At 37.9% G+C, this 21679-nt stretch overlaps 1 protein-coding gene across 2 annotated transcripts in view; it reads left to right on the top strand.

The window, feature by feature from the left end:
• WDFY3 (WD repeat and FYVE domain containing 3) overlaps nt 1-21679 on the top strand; it is a 250563-nt gene that overhangs the window by 68868 nt on the left and 160016 nt on the right. Inside the window, exons 4-7 of one of the 2 annotated variants that reach the window (XM_040237261.1) lie at nt 4621-4744; nt 12057-12110; nt 17002-17111; nt 20807-20968. In XM_040237261.1, the coding sequence (XP_040093195.1) occupies nt 4621-4744; nt 12057-12110; nt 17002-17111; nt 20807-20968 (450 nt within the window). The remainder of the gene's footprint in view (nt 1-4620; nt 4745-12056; nt 12111-17001; nt 17112-20806; nt 20969-21679) is intronic. The other variant, XM_040237260.1, reaches the window with a different exon arrangement.

The following is a 21679-nucleotide window of genomic DNA, read 5'->3' as shown; positions in this document are numbered from 1 at the left end:
ACAGAGGAGCCCGATGGGCTATTCATGAGGTCCTGAAGAGATGAAAACGACTAGTCACGCTCATGCACAATAAAACTTTATTGAATAGCTTCATTCAGGAACAAATACACGCTGAGCCTCTGCTTTCTGCATTCCATTAGAAAACACCATTCATTTGTTCTCCCCAAGTATACCAAAAATATTTAATTGAGAAGCAGCTAGGAAATTTTCTGAAGTTTATTTAGATGGATGTTAAAAATGACCCTTCTAAAACCAAGTCAAGCCATGGTAATTCCCTCTTAAGATGAACACTGTGCAAAGTTGTAGTGCTAGGGTTCCTGTGAAGTTAAATTAAGACAGTACAGTTCTGAGTGACTAAGAGCACAGCTTGGGACCAGACAGATCTAGTTTTGAATTCTCTTGCTACCACCTCCTGCTGTCTCCCCTCCTTATCTGTAAAAGGGGACTAATGTGCAGGATTTAATGAGATTTGAATGACATTATCTGTCAAGTATTTGAATAGTGCTGTGCACACTGTAAAGGCTCATATTATGATCTTTATTGTTATTTTTTTTAAACTTGCCAGAAGTTTTGTTCCTCGTATTGTTGTTTTCATCTGGGTGTGAATGTCTGTTCTATAGGACCATCGCTCTGAGGCGGATGTACTGCCGACCAGTTCTCTCTCTCAGCTCTCCACTGCTTTGATAGATGAGGGAACTAAGAACAGGAAAATTTTGACCAGAGACCTCGAGGGCATAAAGAGAATTCCAGCTGTGAGCTTCCCTCTCTATGGCACACAGGTGCATGATTGAAGCATTGTCTGTTTCCCACTATTTGTGGAAGGTGGTGAATATGTACCCAGTATTTTAAGATTTGATTGTTAAAGTCAGTCACCAAAAAAATCTCTTTACTACCTGACACTTTCAGTATTATCAAAAAATAAAGCTCAACATTCAGAAAACGAAGATCATGGCATCTGGTCCCATTACTTAATGGGAAATAGATGGGGAAACAGGGGAAACAGTGTCAGACTTTATTTTTTGGGCTCCAAAATCACTGCAGATGGTGATTGCAGCCATGAAATTAAAAGACGCTTACTCCTGGGAAGTAAAGCTATGACCAACCTAGACAGCATATTAAAAAGCAGAGACATTACTTTGCCAACAAAGGTCCGTCTAGTCAAGGTTATGGTTTTTCCAGTGGTCACGTATGGATGTGAGAGTTGGACTATAAAGAAAACTGAATGCCAACGAATTGATGGCTTTGGAACTGTGGTGTTCGTGAAGACTCTTGAGAGACCCTTGGACTGCAACCTGTCCATCCTAAAGGAGACCAGTCCTGGGTTTTCATTGGAAGGACTTATGCTGAAGCTGAAACTCCAATCCTTTGGCCACCTGATGCGAAGAACTGACTCATTTGAAAAGACCCTTATGGTGGGAAAGATTGAAGGTGGGAGGAGAAGGGGACGACAGAGGGTGAGATGGTTGGATGGCATCACCTACTCAATGGACATGAGTTTGAGTGAACTCCGGGAGTTGGTGATGGACAAGGAGGCCTGCCGTGTTGAGGTCCATGGGGTCACATACTGTCGGACACGACTGAGTGACTGAACTGAGCTGAATATATATATGTCAATCTCAATCTCCCAAGTCATCCCACCGTATTTCCCCACTTCGTATTTATACATTTGTTTGTTCTCTGTATCTGTTTCTCAGAGAGCTTTTATGACAACCTTGTCTCACTCCAGGCATTCCCTTTCAAGCGTCCTGTTTACTTCCTTTATAACACATCACTATCCAACATAATTTTCAGTTGTAAATAACTTACCATTCATCTCCTGTACTAATACATAGATTCCATGAGCACTTGCCTTATTTACCTTTATATTCACAAGTCTTTATTTACCCTCATATTCATGGCTCTGAGTATTGCCTGTCATATATAGGAGACCAGTAAATATTTATGAGTGAAAAATGAAAGAGTGAATTAATCAGTAGTGTAGGATCACTAGACTAAAGATTGTTTATGTCAAAGAAGCAACCATTTTTCTTTTCAGATGAGGAAATATGACATGGTCCTTTCTGCATAATATTGACTTTGTTTTGGTCAGTTCAAGCAAGATAGCTTTTGAAAGAAAAAATTTTCCTTGTGGAAATACAGCGGTAAATATCAGGATTTGTATGAAAAGTTAGTTACATTTTTTAACAGTGTATTATTCACTTAGCATGAAAACTGCTTGAATATCATTTGCTTATACTATCCCAGAAATGAACTATTTTATGAAGTTGTGTTAATTACTCTTAGGAATAAAATAGTGCTTATTAATTCTTAAGAGCAAAATATACATCAATTTATTTTGAATAGTTTGAATAGTTATCTACTTAAAATCAGTTTGACAGAAACTTAAGTTTGCTTAAGCATTGCCGGTTACTTTATAAACATCTTTAGTAGGCAGTTACATATTCATCTCTGGGTGCAGGTAGGATGGCTTTTCAGGATTGAGTTGTTAGGCTTCTCAATTTCTAATCTATCTCCAATTTTTTAAAGAACACGGGTCTTATTTAACAGGCATCAGAGAGTTACTATAAGCACATACTATCAGAATTCCAGCAGAAAAACAATTTATTAAGGAGTTCCTGAAGAGAACAGTTTATTTGTTCTTTGAAATAATTTAAAATTTTGTGTCAAGTTAACAAACAGACTACCTGCATAAAAGTACACCCTGTAGAATTGATTTATTATTGTTTGTTAGGTACTTCCTGCTCTATTTGAGTGTGACTGTAAGAAACATGATATTTATTGTAATAATGTAAGAAACATTTCTATTACAAGGATATTATAAGTTATATTCTTTTATTAGGATCCTTGGAAGAAAATTTTTATAGTATGAAAAGCAGAAGTACTTTCTTAAGTATGTGTTTTTCTTACCCAAGGACCTCGTGGACCATATAATTCACTAGGTTTTTTTTCCTGTGTATTTGATCCCAATTTCATGACTAAAATGTGGCAAACATAGAGGTCTTTTTCCAGTCCATGTGCCTAACCTTGATTTTTTTTTTAAAATTTGCCTTTTTTTGTTGTTTTTTTTTCTTACTTTTTGTTTATTGTGCTCAGTCAGTAAGACATGTCCAACTCTTTGGGACAGCACGGACTGTAGCCCACTAGACTCCTTTGTCCATGGGATTTCCCAGGCAAGAATATTGGAGTGAGTTGCCGTTTTCTCCGCCAGGGGATCTTCCAGACCCAGGGATTGAAGCCACATCTCCTGTGTCTCCTGCACTGACAGGCGGATTCTTTACCACTGAGCCATCTGGGAAGCTTTTGTTTATAATTTGTGTCCTTCCATGCTATCTAAAGGGTTTCTAGAATTTGGTTGTACGGGCAGGCAGCGTGTAAACAACCATATTTAGGGAACATCCCTTTAAAAGGCAGGGTGCTGGCTTAGCAAGGAATACAATGCTGAGTGAGATATATTTCCTCCCTTTTAGTGACATTTGAAGAGAAAATAAGAATACAGAATATTGTTTAATTTTTTAATAGAGAGCTATCATTATAGTGTTAGGAGACACAGAATTCCCTTTTAACTATAAAGATATTTTTAAAAAATAATATTCCAGACGCATCCAGTTATATAACTATTATAGTACTCTTTCTTTACGTATTACAGTCTGTTCAGGTTTTGTTTTCTTATTGTCTTTGCTGAACCTTACCAGTTTAAGAGTGATTTATTCTTTTTTAAAAAATAATTTTATTTATTTTTGGCTGTGCTGAGTCTTTGTTCTGCGTGAGCTTTTCTCTAGTTGTGGTGAGAGGGGCTATTCGTTGTTGGGTGTGTTGGCTTCTCATTGCAGTGGCTTCTTTTGTTGTGGAACATGTACTCAAGGGCCTTAGACTTCAGTAGTTCTGACTCCCAGGCTCCAGAGCACAGGCTCAATAGTTGTGGTGCGCGGGCTTACTTGCTCAGAGGCATGTGGGATTGTCCCAGATCAGGGATTGAACCCATGTCTCCTGCATTGGCAGGCAGATTCTAATCCACTGAGCCACCAGGGAAGCCCTGCTTTATTCTTAAGTACATTTATTGTAGGTTTTTTTTTAAAGTATATTTAATGACCTCATTCATATTCTTTATTCGAATCTTTTGGCTATCTTGTTTTGGGAATTATTGAGGTTAGAATTTAGAAAGTCTGATATACAAGTTTAGTGAATTCTTTATTTTAGCCTAGGACTTAGCACTAGATAAGTCCCTGCTTTTTACTCTCTGATATGTCTCTCTTTTTGCCATCAAAGGAATTTACCACTTTTCTCTAATTTCTTAATCTAGATTTCTTCAGAGAAATTATATTTTCTCAAGTTTATTAGTAAGATTAATTCAAATTTGATAGATAAGTGATTTTTGGCTTTTAGATTTCATTTATTTACTCATTCATTCCAGAAATTATTTTACATGCGTAAGGAAATGTGGCTAGGTGTGATTTATTGAAAGAGTTGTATTTTAACCTTACTCAGATCTGAAATAACTGTGAAAGCATATACTTTTTTTAAACTTGATTTTTCAAGTCACACCACACTTTTAAAAGCACTTTTAAAAATAGAAGAAAAAAGTTGACAGGGCTGTGTTAAAAATGTCTTTGTCATCCACAGGTTTTTGGAAATGCTCCGCCAAATACAATGACAGAAAAATTTTCTGATCTGCTGCAGTTCACAACACAAGTCTCACGACTGATGGTGACAGAAATTCGAAGGAGAGCATCAAACAAATCCACAGGTATTTGTCACAGAAACCACCAAAAACTGATTTATTTGAAGGGACAGTCTGGTAAAAGTGCTATTAAAACCAAGCAGAAAACTGACCCAATGCTAAGCTCAGAGGTATTAATACCGTTTCCCGTTCCCTTTCTTACAGTCACAGGCTTCTGTTGGTATCAGCACCTGCTACTCTTAAGTGGAGTGGGTCTGCTTCCCATGGACCACTACTACCCCAGCCCTCACCCCACCCTTTTAACACACTCTGTTTCCTTCTGAATAAGATCCAAATTCCTAGCATGACATTCAGCACACACACACACACACACACACACACACGAAATACACACACGGTGAGCACGCGTGCACTTGCCTACCCTTTTTCATTTCTTGTTCTTTTTCTGTTATATTTCCGTATATTTCAACCAAACTGAGTTGCTTGTAGTCCTGTGTGTGCTCTTTTTTTCTATCCCTGTGATGCATCACCGAGGAAGAAGCATCTCCCCCATCCACCTATCTTAGTACTTCTAAATCTCAGCTTGGATTAAGTCACACTTCCTAGACAGAATGTTTCTTGATTCCCTTAATCAAAGAAACAGTTCTCTCTTCTTATCTATTTAGCTTCCCAAGCGATGTTTATGTATGTATCTTTCTAGTAGACCGTAGTCTGCAGTCTTTACCACAGACCTTTACACAGTAGGCCTTTTGTAATCACTGCCCGAATAACTGTTCTTGCTCATAATTAGGTAATTTTAAATTTCATAAAGTATTATTCCTTTTAATCAGAATTAAAATATGCTGTTTTGGTTGTGATTACTATTAGTCATTTTCTAAAGCAGTAATATGTTTGAAGGATTTTACCTTAATTTTTACCTCGTTGTTTTGGTTTTGTAGCAATTGTTTGAGTGATTGCTTTCCTACTGAAGCATTAGATGAAGAAATCAATAATTTAAGTTTTGCTTCTACTATCTGTTTGGAACATCACTTACCTTTTCCATCCATCGAATTACTATTTTTCCAATAATAACAGTACTGTCTTTGCTATATAATACTATTCTTAAATTTGGTTTCTATTTTTAGTTTGAAAAGTATACAGATGCATGGTTTTAAGGGTCAAATAGTTTATAGATTTATTAAAAACAGTATCTCCCTTCCACCATCCTGGTTCATCCTCATTTTTCACTCTTAAGATGCAGTGACTTTTTACATCTCTTAACTGCTTTTGATATTTACTTCTCTGTCTGTAACGTGCTTACAATGGGTGCCCTTGATTTTTCATATTTAGATTCTATCTTCTGACTTCCCACAAGAGCAGTGGGACTTTTGAGCTCACCACCAGTACCCCACAGATGCACACTTCTGTATCTTCATATCATTCTATCACAATTTGATTAGCTCGGTATTCATTATAATATTGTGTCTGAAAACACTATGCAAAGTTGAGCCATATGGTATACTCTGATTATACTGCCTTTCTTGAAAACTTCTCCACCTCTATCACTAGTTTATAATTGCCCTTTTTTAAAAAAACAAACAAACTAGGCTTTCTACATTTTCATTAATACATTCTTCCTCCCCTACTCCTATGTTTTTCTGAATTTCCCCTTAATATGACTGAGGTGTCTGATGTTTTGTCAATTTCATCTTCTTGCAACTAGCTCTTTGAGAACCTTCTGCCTGCTTTGATCTGTGGTAGTTGCTCTTTTGGTCAGCTGGACGGCTGTCATTTTTACATCTTAACTCACATCATCCTGGGATGTCTTTCCACTTCTTTGAGATAGAGACTTGGTTTCCTGAATCTCACGTCTTTTTTTCTCAAACTAACTTCCTCATTTTTGGTAACATATCTTTTCCAGCAGCTTCCTGAGAAAAGATGCATTACAGTTATCATTTTTGATTTTGGGTTTTTTTGTTTGTTTGTTTTTAGAAATCTGTGAGTGAAACTTTGTTTGACTCTTGCTGTGTAAGATGAGTTCCTTCCTCTTATCCAAGGAAGGCGATAAATTTAGGGTGACAAGCTTTCAGGTACCAGGGCTTCCAACAGACCTTATCACATCACATAGGATGGCTTTGTTGCAGAAAGGGGGAAACTCATAGAACCAGGCTTCAACAGGACAAAAGAAGTCACAGGTCCATCACCCTCATCACCTCACAGAGAAGTGTGAGTGGGATATTCTGCCTGCCCAGAGCATAAATGCAGTCTTAACGGTGAAGATGCAAATTGTGATCTAAACTTTGAGTTCTGGACGTGAGTCCTTCCTTATTCGATGTTTGTAGGAGTTGTGTGAGAATGCTAGCTGTTTAGTTCCAAGATATTTGGGGGCCCAGAGGAGATTACAAGCCCTCCTGCAGAGAATAGAAGCTGCGAGGGTCCTAGGATGTTGAGCTTGGGTGCAGCACCTCTGGGAGCATGGGCAGTGGTAGGCCTTAGCTGGTCCTTCTCCAGGCAGCCCAGGGTGACGCCTCAAGGTCATTTTGGAAAACCTCATGGCTCGCATGACATTTACCCCCCTTTCAGTGGATACGTCAGGTTCTGGATTCAAAATCATTTTATCTCAGAATTTAAAAATCATTTCTCCATAATATTCTAGATTCCTGTCCTGTTGAGAAATCTGAAGCTATCTAGATTCTCAGTTCTTTCTCTATGGCCTTTATTTTGTTTTTGTTTTGATTCTGTTTTTTATAGAAACATTTAAAATCCTATCATTGACTCTCCTGTTCTAGAATTTCATGATAACATGCCTTGGAGTGGACTTATTTTTGTACATTATGCTGAGTACACTGGACCTGGGAATACATATCCTTTAATTTTGGAAAGTTTCATGAATCATTACATAATAATATCCTCCCTTCTCTTTTCTCTTTCTTGTCAGATGAACCCCTAAGTCTCTTCATTTTCTTATCTTTCCTCACTTGTTTTCTATCTTTTTTTTTAAACTCTATTTGCCAAAAGAGCTTTTCCATTTTGCCATCCATTCTTTCTATGAGTTTGTTTTTTTGTGACGTGATACTTTTAATTTCTGAGAGGTTCCCCCTTCCTCCACCTTTATTGTGCTGTTTTTCTCTTAGCTCTCTGAGGGGTTTTTTGGTTGTTGTTTATTTTTTTAAGGTTTTTTTTTTCTTCCTCACTAGTCTGTTTCTTTCAGGTTTTTTGTTGTTGTTTAGCTATTTTTGTCTCAGTCTTTTAAAGAATGTCCTCACATGTCTCACCCTTGGCCCTCTGCTGCTGTATTAGAATGGAACCTTGGAAAGTTGCCAGGTAGCTTGTGGGTGGAGCCTGCAGCGGTGGCCTCCACCCAGGGTCATCTTGCTGAGCCATTCTCTCGACCATCTTTCCCTTGAGCTAGACAGTCCCTGGGAAAGTATGTCCAGTCTTTACTTAGACAGTATATGTCTGACTCTGAACACTTGAGAAGCTAAGTAGGGGAAAGGTCTGAGGACCCTCAGCTTTTAGTACATGAGCTTTCTACTTCATCTGTGATGCACCCACAACTGTGCTTGCTGTAACATCATTGTTCCCCTTCCACCCCAGTCCAGACACCGTCTGTTTTTCCTTGTAGTGACTAAGCCTCCAGTCCAGTACCCACACAGCGAGGATCTGGGCTCTGGCTGCTCTTACACATACTATTACTTCACCAATCCTTCTGTCCCCCATTCACTTTTGCTTCTACAGGTGCTTAGTGCCACCAGTTCTTTAGCCTCTGGAAAGTTCTGTTGTAGTGAATTGCTTTTGTATTTCCCTTGCTATTGCTTTACAACAGGGATTTTTCTTCACAGTTCTAGAGGCTGACAGTTTGGGATCCTGGTGCTGGCATAATTGGTTTCTGATGAGATCTCTTTTGCTGGCTTGCATATGGCTTCTTTCCCCATGTGGCCTCACCAACAGAGGAGAGAGAGTTCTCTGATGTCTCTTCTTATAAGGGCATTAATCCCACCGTGAGGGCCCCACCCTCCCAAAGACTGAACCAGTTACCTCCCAAATGCTCCATCTCCAAATTCCATCACATTAGGGGGTTAAGGCTTCAAATATGAATTCTGAGGAGACACAATTTAGCTTATAGCAGCAAGGTTTCAGGATGGAAAAGAGATCAGTGCGTGTGCTCAACCTTTCATCTTAACAGGGGGCCCATTGTGGAGTCTTTGGAGCAACAGCCATTAAAGTACTTCTAGATTGAGAACCAAAATCTCTTATTAATCAGAAGCAGTATGTTATATGAATTGATGCATAGCTTTTAAGGTGAGGCGGTTTTAATTATATTTGTACTCCTTGAAGCAAGTCTAGTGAGAGATGATTAAAATAGTTTAAGGTAACCTTTCTGTCTGTTCACTTCTTCCACCCAAAATGGAGTTGCATACTTTTTTTTATCTTTATCGATTTCAGTTGCTCCTATGGAAGTGAAAAGTCTGTCTAAAATATAAGATTTGTGTTTCGTATGCCTTTTTGGCTATTTTAATTAGGTAGTGTGAAGGGAAATTTCTTAGTCACATGTTGACTCCAGTCATTGCCATTTCTTTCTGGTGTGATGTTTCTAGATTAGAAAAAAAACCTCCAAACCTTATTTATACTCTTGTCTGTTGCTGTCTTTATGAATACTTAATCTGCATGTCTGTGGAAAAACATTTTTCTGCATTGGAGATTTGTTATTCCTAAATCTCTTTACAATTTTATATCTGTAGGGCTATTTTTTAGAAATAATGAAAAATATCTTAAATGGACGAGAACATGTCTCATTGTTAATTACAGTAGTCATTAAACAACCTTTTTTTCTTTTTGAACTCTATTTTGAAATACTCTGGGACTCACTAGAAGTTGCAAAATAGTTCATAGAGCCCCCTTTTCCCTTCCTTTGTCCACATCCTCCACTGGCGACATCTTGTTTGCAGGTATTTTATGGTATATTTTTTTCATACTGTGTAATTCCTTGTCATTTTTAGTTTTAAACTCTTGAAATTAATTTCAAATTAATTAATTTTGAGAATTAATTTGAAATTAATTCAGAATCAGTGAGATTCAGTGCAGTTTTGTAAGTTTTACCTACAGAAGAGAAACCTTTTCAAGTTACCCTTTCTCAATTGATCTTTTGTCCTCTGTCTCCATACCAGTTAGTAGTTACTCAGTCATCTTAAATGCTTCCTTTAGAGCTTCCATCATTATCTGAAAGTATCATGTTTATTTAGTTATTTAACTTTATTGTCTGTTGTGTTCACACCTTTATCACCTAAAAGAATGCACGTCATAGACTTGTTGTTCAGTCAGTCAGTGGTGTCCGACTCTGCCACACCATGGACTGCAGCACACCAGGCTTCCCTGTCCATTACCATCTCCCGGAGCCTGCTCAAACTCATGTTCATTGAGTCAGTGATGCCATCCAGCCATCTTGTCCTCTGTCGTTCCCTTCTCCTGCATTCAGTCTTTCCCAGCATCAGGGTCTTTTCCAATGATTCGACTCTTTGCATCAGGTGGCCAGAGTATTGGAGCTTCAGCTTCAGTCCCTGCAATGACTTTTCAGGATTGATTTCCTTTAGGATTGACTGGTTTGATCTCCTTGCAGTCCAAGGGACTTTCAAGAGTCTTCACCAACACCACAGTTCAAAAGCATCAGTTCTTCAGTGCTCAGCCTTCTTTGTGGTCCAACTTTCACATCCATACGTGACAACTGGAAAAACCATAGCTTTGACTAGATGGACCTTTGTTGGCAAAGTAATATCTCTGCTTTTTAATATGCTGTCTAGGTTTGTCATAGTTTTTCTTCCAAGGAGCAAGCGTCTTTTAATTTCATGGCTGCAGTCACCATCTGCAGTGATTTTGGAGCCCAGGAAAATAAAGTCTGTCGCTGTTTCCATTGTTTCCCCATCTATTTGCCATGAAGTGATGGGACAAGATGCCATGATCTAGGTGCTCAATAAATTTTTTACTGACTTTGCCATAGGATTTCTCTGCTCCCCCTCCCTCCCCATCATGCTTTGAAAATTGGAGGAGTGTTAGAAAAGCCAGCTAATGAGAGAAAAGCATAGTTTTGGAGTATCTCCTAAGTTAGCCTTGAAGTAAGAACTCTTGCTATTGGAATCTTTCTTCTTTTCTTTCATTTTCAGCCTTAAACATTGGAAGTTTGATCAATATTGTTATCCAAAGTACTTTCATGGAGATTTTTTTTATCTTTTCCTAGGAAAGAAATTCTAGATTTTGAGGTGCTAGGTGCATCCTGAATAATTTTCTTCTTGCATATCCTGTTCTGCTTCTCTGATTGATTGATCAGTTGATTTTTATTGGTAAAAATACATAACATGAGATGTGCCCTCTTGAAAAATTTTACATGTACAATACAGTTAATTGTAAATACAGTGTTGTACAGCAGGTCCCAAGAACTTCTTCATCTTCAGTAGCTGTAACTTTATACACATTTATCAGCAACTTCAGTTCTTCGTCCCAACCTTTGGCAACACCATTTGACTTTCTGTCTCTGTGAGTTCAGCTGCTTTCTATACCTCACGTAACCTTTTATAGGAAGTTATCATTGAAAGTAATTTTGTTAAGATATACATACACGTAATTTTTTGTCCAAAAAAAGGCAGATAGAATGAACCCTCTGTTCTTCTTTTGAAGATTGGGTCTATTTCTTGTGCATCAGACCAAGTTTATTTTTCCAGGACTCTGAACTTGGTGTGAAATACTTACTTTGTTTGTTACCTAATCACCTTTCACATATCAAGTCTTTTTACCAGATCACTTCCTACATGCATTATAGATATATCAGGAGGAACCATGCTTATCAGCAATTCTGTTGTTTAGACCTGTCCATCAGAAGTTAGTAAAAGGTGAAAGTTTTAAGTAGATCAACATGCAAAATGAGTACGTGGGCTGATTTGTAATACATTAGTCCTCTTCTCTTGGTCTCTTAATTTTGACTTAGTTATTGCCTTCCTGTAGTTTTGTTAAAAATATGTAGTTACTCTCATCTAATTTGAGAAAATATATACTTTTGTGGCCATATTGTGTACAGGGCATGGCCTAAGACTTTCCTCTGTCTCTTCTAGTCCAGCCTACGCAGCTACTTAATTCTTAAGGTGCTTAATATCACGTGGTCGATTTACATCACTGGAACAGAAAATTCCCACCTGTGTAGAAATAGTATCTTCAGCTTATTATTAAGGACTTTGCTGCATGCCACGTGCCACTGTTAGTCCCAGTGGTACAATCCCCACTGGGCAGTACCCCAGTGATAGAGAAGCCAGGGATGCTGACCTCAGTTGGCACCTTGTCCAGCATCTTGTGGCATGATTAGTATAATGTAGTGAATCCCAAAGTAGACAACCTAGCCTTTTTTTTTAAACAGAAAAACAGTGTGTACCGCTCTCCTCCAAGGATTTCAAAGCCACAACACCTTCAGGTAATTTCATTCCCAAGATGTGGTTACGTATTATCAAATGGAAAGATGCATGGAAGCTATGAGTTCGAATACTGTTTTCTCACTAACATGAAAGTGGGTTCCTTTTTTTTTTCCAGAATGGGGGATGGTGGAAAGGGGTTTTTAGGGCTTGGTTACATTATTAATGAGAGAAGTGTAATAGTACTATTGATGTGCCTCACATTATCATCCTGAAGCAAACATTTGAAAATAACTATGCTTTAAATGGACTTTAAAGGAACAAATTACTGTATTACACTTACTACTAACACATTTTGTGTTCTGCTTGTTCTGAATGCTGTATGATTGAGTTTACTTGTATTCTCTCAGTGTAGACTGGGAACTTATATTTCCTTGAAAAGTGTCTGCATTCTATTCTTACTTAATCTAATAATGAGCTCTATTAACTCCATTTCTGTCATTTTTAGCCTAACTATATGCATTGAAATGCAGCATGAAAGCTAAAGTTTAAATCAAATGATTGGCACCTCTCAAGATGGGCTAATATTAACATGTTCTTTTCATTAACTCTTATAATCTTAAGTCAGCATTTAAATTTGCATTTGTTAAGAATTAGAGAAATTCATAGTTCATAATAGTAGTAGTAATGTTAGAGTTGTGTCCAACTCTGTGACCCCGTGAACTGTAGCCTGCCAGGCTCCTCTGTCCATGGGATTCTCCAGGCAAGAATACTGGAGTGGGTTGCCATTCCCTTTCCAGGGGATCGTCCCAACGTGGATATTGAACCCAGGACTCCTGCATTGCAGGTAGATTCTTTACCATCTGAGCTACAGGGAAGCCCCATAGTTCGTTATACAGCATTTCTTTGACTAGGAGTGTTTTTCTTTCAGAATTTTAAGAAATTCTGTGGTTTACAGATGTTTAATTTAATTTAATTTACAGATGTTTCTAGTCTACATAGTTATTTTAAAGAGAACACTAAATATTATATACTTTTACAGTGAGCTTCTTGACTCATTTAAAAAAAAAAACTGAGAGATCCCATTAAGTTGTTTTGAATAGCAATATACTGAAATTCTGCAGTTCATGGGGTCTCAAAGAGTCGGACATAACCTAGTGACTGAATAACAAATAACTGAAATTAATAGGTAAGAGTAAATTAGTTCTTCTGAGTACATTTGATATGTAAAGATAGTTTATTTGTCAACGAGAGTTTCCAGTCTCACCCTATCATTCAGCCACCACCACTATCCAGACCTGTTTGTGCTCAGTTGCTACTCAGTCATGTCCCACGCTTTGTGACCCCATGGACTGTAGCCCACCAGGCTCCTCTGTCCATGGAATTCTCCAGGCAAGAGCACTGGAGTGGGTTGCCATTTCCTACTCCAGGGAATCTTCCCAACCCAGGGATTGAACCCACGTCTGCAGTGTTCACTGCATTGGCAGGTGGACCCTTTACTATTGAGCCACCTAGGAAGTCCCCAGACCTTTTTGTACACTCCTATAATTCAAATCCAGATAACACCATTATATGCTATTGCTGATGTAACTCATCTTCACCATCTTTTTCTCAAAAAGTTCAGTTATTACTAAAGCGGTAAAATTGTGAAATGGATGCCATTAATAATTATACTGCCTTGATCCTTTTCAAGGTTTATTTTCCTAATTAGTATCTCATTCAGTCAATTCAGCAATCTGCCAAACTGTTGTAATCTTTAATAACAACATTTTTGTAAAGACATTGTCTTTTTGTATGTTCTTTGTCAATGAAAATGAAGGAAACCCCCCCACACACTTATAAATGCCAATAATCAGATATATGGAACTGTTTCAAACCAAGAAACATTTTTGGTATGTTGTATCTCAAAATAAGCATCGGCATTCATTGTTGGTAATTGGCAGCTTACTGAAGAGCAGTGAAAATACATTTGTCCAATCTTCTTTTATTGTTAATAGTGTTAAGTAATATAAGTGGAATCCAGAGTCACTCAAAATGTGTCTTGTCTATAGGTTTCTAGATTCTGTACCAGGAAGATAACTTCCTTTTTTAATATAGATTTAGTTCTTCAAAATCTTTTTTCTGTGAAAGACATAGGTAGTGTTGACAAGTTGGTTTGGTAATCAGTGTTTTTTTTTTTTTTTTTTTATGAACTAGAAATCTATTACATTGGTTTAACTATGAAATAATCAATTTGAACACTGCAAGTATTTTTTTAAGATATTGAGTTATGAAATAGAAATGCACAATTTAAAACCAAAGTTGCCTAGTTTTGAAGAAGCCTAGGAAATGAAAGCATAGCATGCCAGCTTTTGATTGAGAATTTTAGCCAACTGGGAAGGAGTGGTCTTCTTTACATGAGCATTTAATTCCTATCAGGAAAAGACTCCTTCTGTTATACGTAATAACAGATGCCTGGGTCCATTGTAGGCTTGCAGGAAAAATTTGCAGGTTAGTTTTTACCAATGACCTTAAACTCTGATAGCTCAGTTGGTAAAGAATCCACATGCAATGCAGGAGACCCTGGTTTGATTCCTGGGTCAGGAAGATCCGCTGGAGAAGGGATAGGCTACCCACTCCAATATTCTTGGGCTTCCCTTATGGCTCAGCTGGTAAAGAATCTGCCTGCAATGCGGGAGACCTGGGTTTAATTCCTGGGTTGGGAAGATCCCCTGGAGAAGGGAAAGGCTACCCACTCCAGTATTCTGGCCTAGAGAATTCCATGGACTGTATACTCCATGGCCTTGCAAAGAGTCGGACACCAGTGAGTGACTTTTACTTTAAACCATGACTGCTAAAATGATTTCTCAGTGGTATTCTTTTGTTTTCTTCTTTCTCTATTTAATCAGCTTTGAACGTTGCTTTTTATGTATTACTCCGCCTTTAAATCCAAATTATCCAAACCTCCTAGTGTTCATGAGAAGTTGGATTCCATGTGTCCTTCTTAGATCTCCCTGGATTGTTTATTCACTCATTTAACAGGTGTTTATTGAGCTCCTACTTAGTGTCAATAATGCACTCCATACAGGGGATCAGGCTCTGAACAGTGCAACCAAGGGTCGACTCCCATGGTTTTATTTTCTAGAGAGGAGCAAGAGACTAAATCAGTGAGCATGAATACAAGAACTTCAACACTTATGAGATACTGAATATCAGAAGTAAGCCAGGCTTCAGTTGACTTCTCTTTTCCAATAAAAATTTTTTATCACTGTCTTTAGCTTTACAAGCTAGACAGCCTGGATTTGAATATAAGTTCTGTCCCTGACTAGACAAATTACTTATCCTCTCCATTTCTCAATTTATGTTGCTATAAGGGGTAGCTCAGTCGTTAAAGAATCTTCCTGCAATGCAGGCAACACGGCTTCAATCCTTGGGATGGGAAGATCCCCTGCAGAAGGGAATGGCTATCCACCCCAGTATTCTTGCCTGGAGAATCCCATGGACAGAGAAGCCTGATAGGTTCCCAGTCCATGGGGTCGCAAGGAAAGATATGACTTAGCAACTAAACAACCACCTCCACCAAGGGGTATAAGAATAGAAAGTAACTTACTGGGTTCTTGTAAAGATGAAATGAATTAAATCTACAGGTACTTAAAACAGTCCTTCTTATACAGTTAAGAGTCAGTACAAATAAGTAGCTAAAAAATTTTCCCTTTAAAATATTCTTTCAAATGGCAGTATATAAAGATGAAATATGCTGAGTGCAGTTTTATATATAAGTCTCATATTATTCCCTTATTGAATAAAACTCTTTTATCTTGATTGTCTTAAATGGAAGAAAACTATACCTCTAAAGTAATCTCTGAGTGAGTGAAGTTGCTCAGTCGTGTCTGACTTTTTGCTACCCCATGGACTATAGCCTATCAGGCTCATCTGTTCATGGGATTTTCCAGGCAAGAATACTGGAGTGGGTTGCCATTTCCTTCTCCAGGGGATCTTCCTGACCCAGGGATCGAACCCAGGTCTCCCGCATTATAGGCAGATGCTTTACGATCTGAGCCACCAGGGAAGTCCTAATCTAAATTCTATTTATTCTGCATCCTACATCTTTATGACATGTGTTCAGTAACTTAGCATGTTGGCTTAGAGTGAACAGATTGGATTTATTTTCTGACTTTAGTTCATCTCGTATATCAGTATGGAAATTAATCAACTTTATACTGATAAAATTAAATGCATGGTTTGGGGTTTATCCATTTTCCCTTATCCTTAAAAATATAATCAGCTAAATTGACTTTCAGAGATTCTTCCAGCACTACAGTTCTATGAATGACTCCCTCATTATCTTCCTAATGTCAGCTGCTCAGGTCACCCCTTGTTTGTCTCACTGAGTGAACCTTCTAGTTTGTTTTCCCTATCAATCTCTTTGCCCTTCTAGTTTGTCATACACATCACTTTAGATTAATCATTTTAAAATAATCCTTTCATCATCTACTTTGTTAAAGAAACTACATTCGCTCCCTTTTGCCCAAAGAGTCAAGTACAGACAGCCCCTTAGCTTACCTTCCTTCATAAATAGGTACTTTCTATCACTGCTATTGATATTAGACAGTATTCTCAGCATATGCTCTTCTAGAATGTGAACTAACCCTGTGTTATTACAGTTCTTTATCTAGATCATTCCTCTGGCCACTCTTTGGTTTTAAAGCAGTATGCCTAATCTCTGCTTCTCTCCCTTCCTCTGTTTTCCAGACAGACATGGACTTGTTTTCCAGGCAAATTTAACTCAAATTTCCCTTCTTCCATGACTATTTTTGACTAGTTTGTGACATACTTTTTCTTAAAATGTATCAGTTGACTTTTATTTTTCTGTGCTTATATGATAATATCTGCATATACCAATAAAATATTACTCTCTTTAACATAATTTACATGTCATTTATCTCCACTAATGATTTTCCTTTGGTTTTATAGAGGCTGCAAGTCGGGCCATAGTCCAGTTCTTGGAAATCAATCAGAGTGAAGAAGCCAGTAGAGGTTGGATGCTTCTGACAACAATTAATTTGTTAGCATCCTCTGGTCAGGTGAGATCTTGCTTTTCATGTTTGAAGCATCTCTCTTTATCCTCTTGGGATTTTGTCGAATTAAATTTATCATCATATCTAAGTAAGATTTTATGATAATCATTGTATTCTCCTCCTTCACCTTGCACATTTTTCTGTGCTTCTCACAAGATCTCTGTAAGGAAGGTAACATTTCCATTTTACACATGAGGAAATGCTTAACTTAGAACAGTGTTTTCTGTCTTTGTCATTAGAGTATGTGGTCCTGTTTGTACAGCACACTGGGCAAAGAGATGAACTCCCTGCAGCTGGACGGAAGGAGCCCAGGAACTCTGGCTCCCCAGGCCCAACCCAGAGTTTCTGTAACCCATGTTAGGGAAACTTTGGCTCAGAAGAGTCATCTGAGATTCATCCAAGGTCACTTAGCTATTTTCAGGATAATATGTATTACCTTTCCACTTGATTTATTCCAGAGTTTGCTTTTTTTCCCCTTTAAATCAACTTTAAGCATCTGTCATGATACATATGGCACATAGTCATTTATGTGCTGTTCGAATACCTGATTTGTGACCTGCGATGTTTTGGGGGTGAAGGAAGTTTATTCAACCTTCTAAAATCTGGAGTAGAATTACCTATCAAAGTTCAAACCAATCTTGAGAACGACTTTTGTCTAAATTACAGCGGGCTTTCAAATACCTCGTGGATCACAAAAGTAAGTGTGGCATTGATCAGACTACCATGACAGGCCATGGGAGAAACAGTGCACATTTCTTGGTAACGATGTCCTGAAACCAGTTACTAGCCTGGAATAACTACTAGCCCACTGGAATAATTACTAGCCCACTGGAATGCTTTTCTTTTGGAATACCCTGTTTCCCTCTTTGTTTGCTGGATTTTGTTTTGTTTTTTGTATATTTTATATTGGAGTACAGTTGATTTATAATATTGTGTTGTGATTTGTTTTTTAAAGCAGAAAAGGAATAAGACTCAATTATCCTGATTTACCTAAGGCTGACCGAGTTTTACCTTAGTTTAGCATAGAAGGCCCATACCCCCAGGGAACTCCTCAGTCCTGCGCACATGGAGATGTTTATTCACCCTGAGTACTAAGTAACCTTTCATATGGTCCTGAAGTAGACCATTGTTTTCATGTATCTGTGGCCATATCAGATGGCTATCAAAATAGCAATTCTGCTTGCTATTGATGATAGCTGTACGTGACTCTAAATTACTGTACCAAAATGTGGTTGGGCTAAGCATAACATGTAAAATAATTGTGTTTAATTGGAATATAAGTAAGTTTTATTCATATTTTCTGTAGATGTTCTGTTTTCCTTTCTCAATTGTGAGCATGGACTGTGCTCTACCATAATACCTAGAACATGATAGAAAGTCAGTAAATGTGTATTAACTTACATGTGCACACATGGATGGACCAATTTATAAGCATAAGAAAAGAATCAGAAGAAAAGAATCACTTAAGAAAAATTTACAGGTGTTGCCAGTTACCAGTTTGGATATCCAGTTGTACTTTCAATCGGTCTTGTCATAAGATGAAAATGAAAAGTGATGTCATTTTACTTGATACAAAGGGGCAGCCAGTGATAATCTAACTGGCAAAAGAGACTTTTTGAAAGGAAATTCAGGGTTACACTTTGAGCTGACATTTTAGTCTGCATCCTGTTTTTTGTTAGCAGCAGTGAGTTGCAGAGATGACTAACACATGGTCCGAGTCAGCAGGTAGATGACAGAGGTGCAGTGGATGAAGCTAACGCCGTGAAATGCAGCAGTGGGCTGCATGTAGTAGTGTGAAAAGGGAACTGTGGGAGCTGTAAATTTTGCAGGTGAAAGGAGGAGGAAAGATGAGGACTTAGGTTTCAGGTATGAACAGACGTTTAAACTGAGAGTCACATGGAGACATGGGGTGTCTAGAAATAGTAAAAGGTAGGTGAGAACAGCAGAGGACTTTGGAGTGTTAGAGGAGGGAAGTGATGGTGGGTGTGTAGAAAGGGGCCAGATTGTAGGCAGGATTGCTCCTTAGGTGCGCTGCTCCCCTCATCCAGCTACTGTGGTGGCTCAGGCCCCATCTATCTTGTGGGGTTTTCTGTACTAGTTTTCGAAGTGCTCTCGCTTTCCTGCTCTTTAATCTATAGTCTGTACTACCAGCAACTGCTTTTCTGAAATCTGGTTCTATTACTCCTTTGTTTGGAACACTTCACTAGGTTTCCAGTGCCCACCTGCAGAGGGCATTGAGCATATACCCGCTCCCCAACCCAGGGCAGGATATGTGAGTAATGAGCCTTCCTTGTAAATGAAGGCTCGCGCAGTAATAAAATCTATCTTGTAAGGTTGACTTGAAAAACAGATGAGAGCATGTATTTAAAGTGCTTAGCCTTAAGCCTGTATATAATAAACACACATTAAAGATTAGACATTATTGTGGTTTTTCAGGAGTCAGCAGTTTTGAACTCTGGTTCCTGAAACATATTGTACAAAAAGGCCTTACCTTCTGTGTATCTTCCAGGTGACCTTTCCCCTCTTGTTTTAATTCCTATCCTTCATGCCACTCTTGGCCCTGTTGATTATTCCCTTGTTTTATTAGCCTGAATGTACTACCATTGTTACACTCAAGAGAGTAAATCATAGTTGTTGATGAACTTGTTTCTACTGGTAGACTACTGCCTTGTGAAAGGCAGGATTCCTTCATCATTTCACGCCAAGTTCCTAAAACACTGACATATGCTATGCATTCAGGAAATGTTTAATAAAAAAGTTAATAGACTAATCAACACATGATGCTAGCGTGTTGATTTCCAATATGGAAAAACTTACTCCAAATTGTACCATGGAAAGATTTTGATAATTTTTATAGCATGCTTCTTTTTTTCCTCCCATACTTCTTAACAATACTGAAATGTTCACCATAAGGTCTAAAATTTCTTCCTCTAGCAATCTTTGAAAATAATGTACAAATTTTCTGTGTCAGTGATGGCTATATCCTTCAAGTGCCCTTCCAACCTAAGAATCTGCAATGAGAATAAAATAAAATTACTAGTAAAGGAACTAATACATAGTTTAGTACATTAATGTGTCTTTGCATTTGTTACATAAACCTCATATTAACCCTAAGCGATATATACCATTATATAGATTTTATAAGAGAGAAAGATGAGGCCTAACAAAAGTTAGTTTGCCCAAGTTTATGGTTAAGCTCCTTTATTCTAAATCTTAGAGCTAATGTTCTCTGGAACATGCTGCCTCTTAATAGTCAACTTAATAGATACCTTAGTAAGCAACAAAGTTCTCAATATTTGATTAAAGCAAATTTGTCATTCATGGAGTAATTTAAATATTTTTTCAGGCATTTGAAAAGGTATTTTGAAGTATAATTTTCTGGCTTAAAATTTGTGAGCTTATGTAGCTGTACCAAGTACAGTTACTGGATTCCCTGGTGCTTCAGATGGTAAAGAATCTGCCTGCAATGCAGGAGAACAGGAGAACAGGTTTCGATCCCTGGGTGGGGAAGATCCCCTGGAGAAAGGAATGGCAACCCACTCCAGGATTCTGGCCTGGAGAATTCCGTGGACAGAGGAGCCTGGTGGGCTACAGTCCATGGAGTCGCAAAGAGTCAGATGCAACTGAGCAACTTTCACTTTCATAGTACAGTTATGTCTCTCTGTCTGTATACTCACTTTATTTATCCATTTGTTTTCCAGAAAACCGTGGACTGCATGACAACAATGTCAGTGCCTTCCACCCTGGTTAAATGTTTATATCTGTTTTTTGACCTTCCACATGTGCCTGAGGCAGTTGGAGGTGCACAGAATGAGCTACCTCTAGCAGAACGTCGGGGGCTACTCCAGAAAGTTTTTGTACAGGTATGAAGGGTGCTGTGTGTCTGTTCATCTAGACCACCTTATTTCAGATGTAACAGGTACACTCCTTAAGTAGATGTTCTGCCTGTCCCATTTTCTATAGTGTTTCTTGCTATTTATTATAAATCGACTTTATTTCATCTAACTGGTGTATTTCTTGAATTTGCCCATTTCTTTTGAGGAATATTTGGGCAAGGGATTCACAGGTTCGTTATTCTGAACAGATTCGATCATGAAGATTACCTTTCATATTGTAAAAGCATCTCTAAAATGAACAAAGCAAGGAACACTTTTATTAACAATGCTGTTAACTTTGGGGTAATATTTCTTCTTGTGTCAAGAAATTATGTCTTGTTGCTGTTTAAATATAGGAAGTCCTTAGCCAGTAAGTATTTAACTTAAAAAAGACAGTTGATTTTAGTGGCTACTGCCACCTCTTCTGCTCCCTGTCTGTGAACCCTCTTTCCCACTCTGGTCACTCTTCTTTTAATAATTGCATTAGCAGAGTAAGTGAACCTTTGTTAGCTAGTCTGGAAATATTGTCATCATTTGATATTCATTCTTGGGAGAAAATTTTCAAAACAAACTATAAACATTTACAATATAATCTATCCATGGGAAATATGGTATTTTAAAATATATGTTTGACCTAAAAAGATGAATACCACATAATTTTATTTATAAGTTAAGAGATCAGACTTTTAAAAGTAGAGT

This window comes from Oryx dammah, unplaced genomic scaffold, assembly GCF_014754425.2.
Source record: "Oryx dammah isolate SB20612 unplaced genomic scaffold, SCBI_Odam_1.1 HiC_scaffold_3, whole genome shotgun sequence".
Lineage (NCBI taxonomy): Eukaryota > Metazoa > Chordata > Mammalia > Artiodactyla > Bovidae > Oryx > Oryx dammah.
Note: the sequence above shows the minus strand (reverse complement) of the source record. Positions and strands in the feature narration are given on the sequence as shown.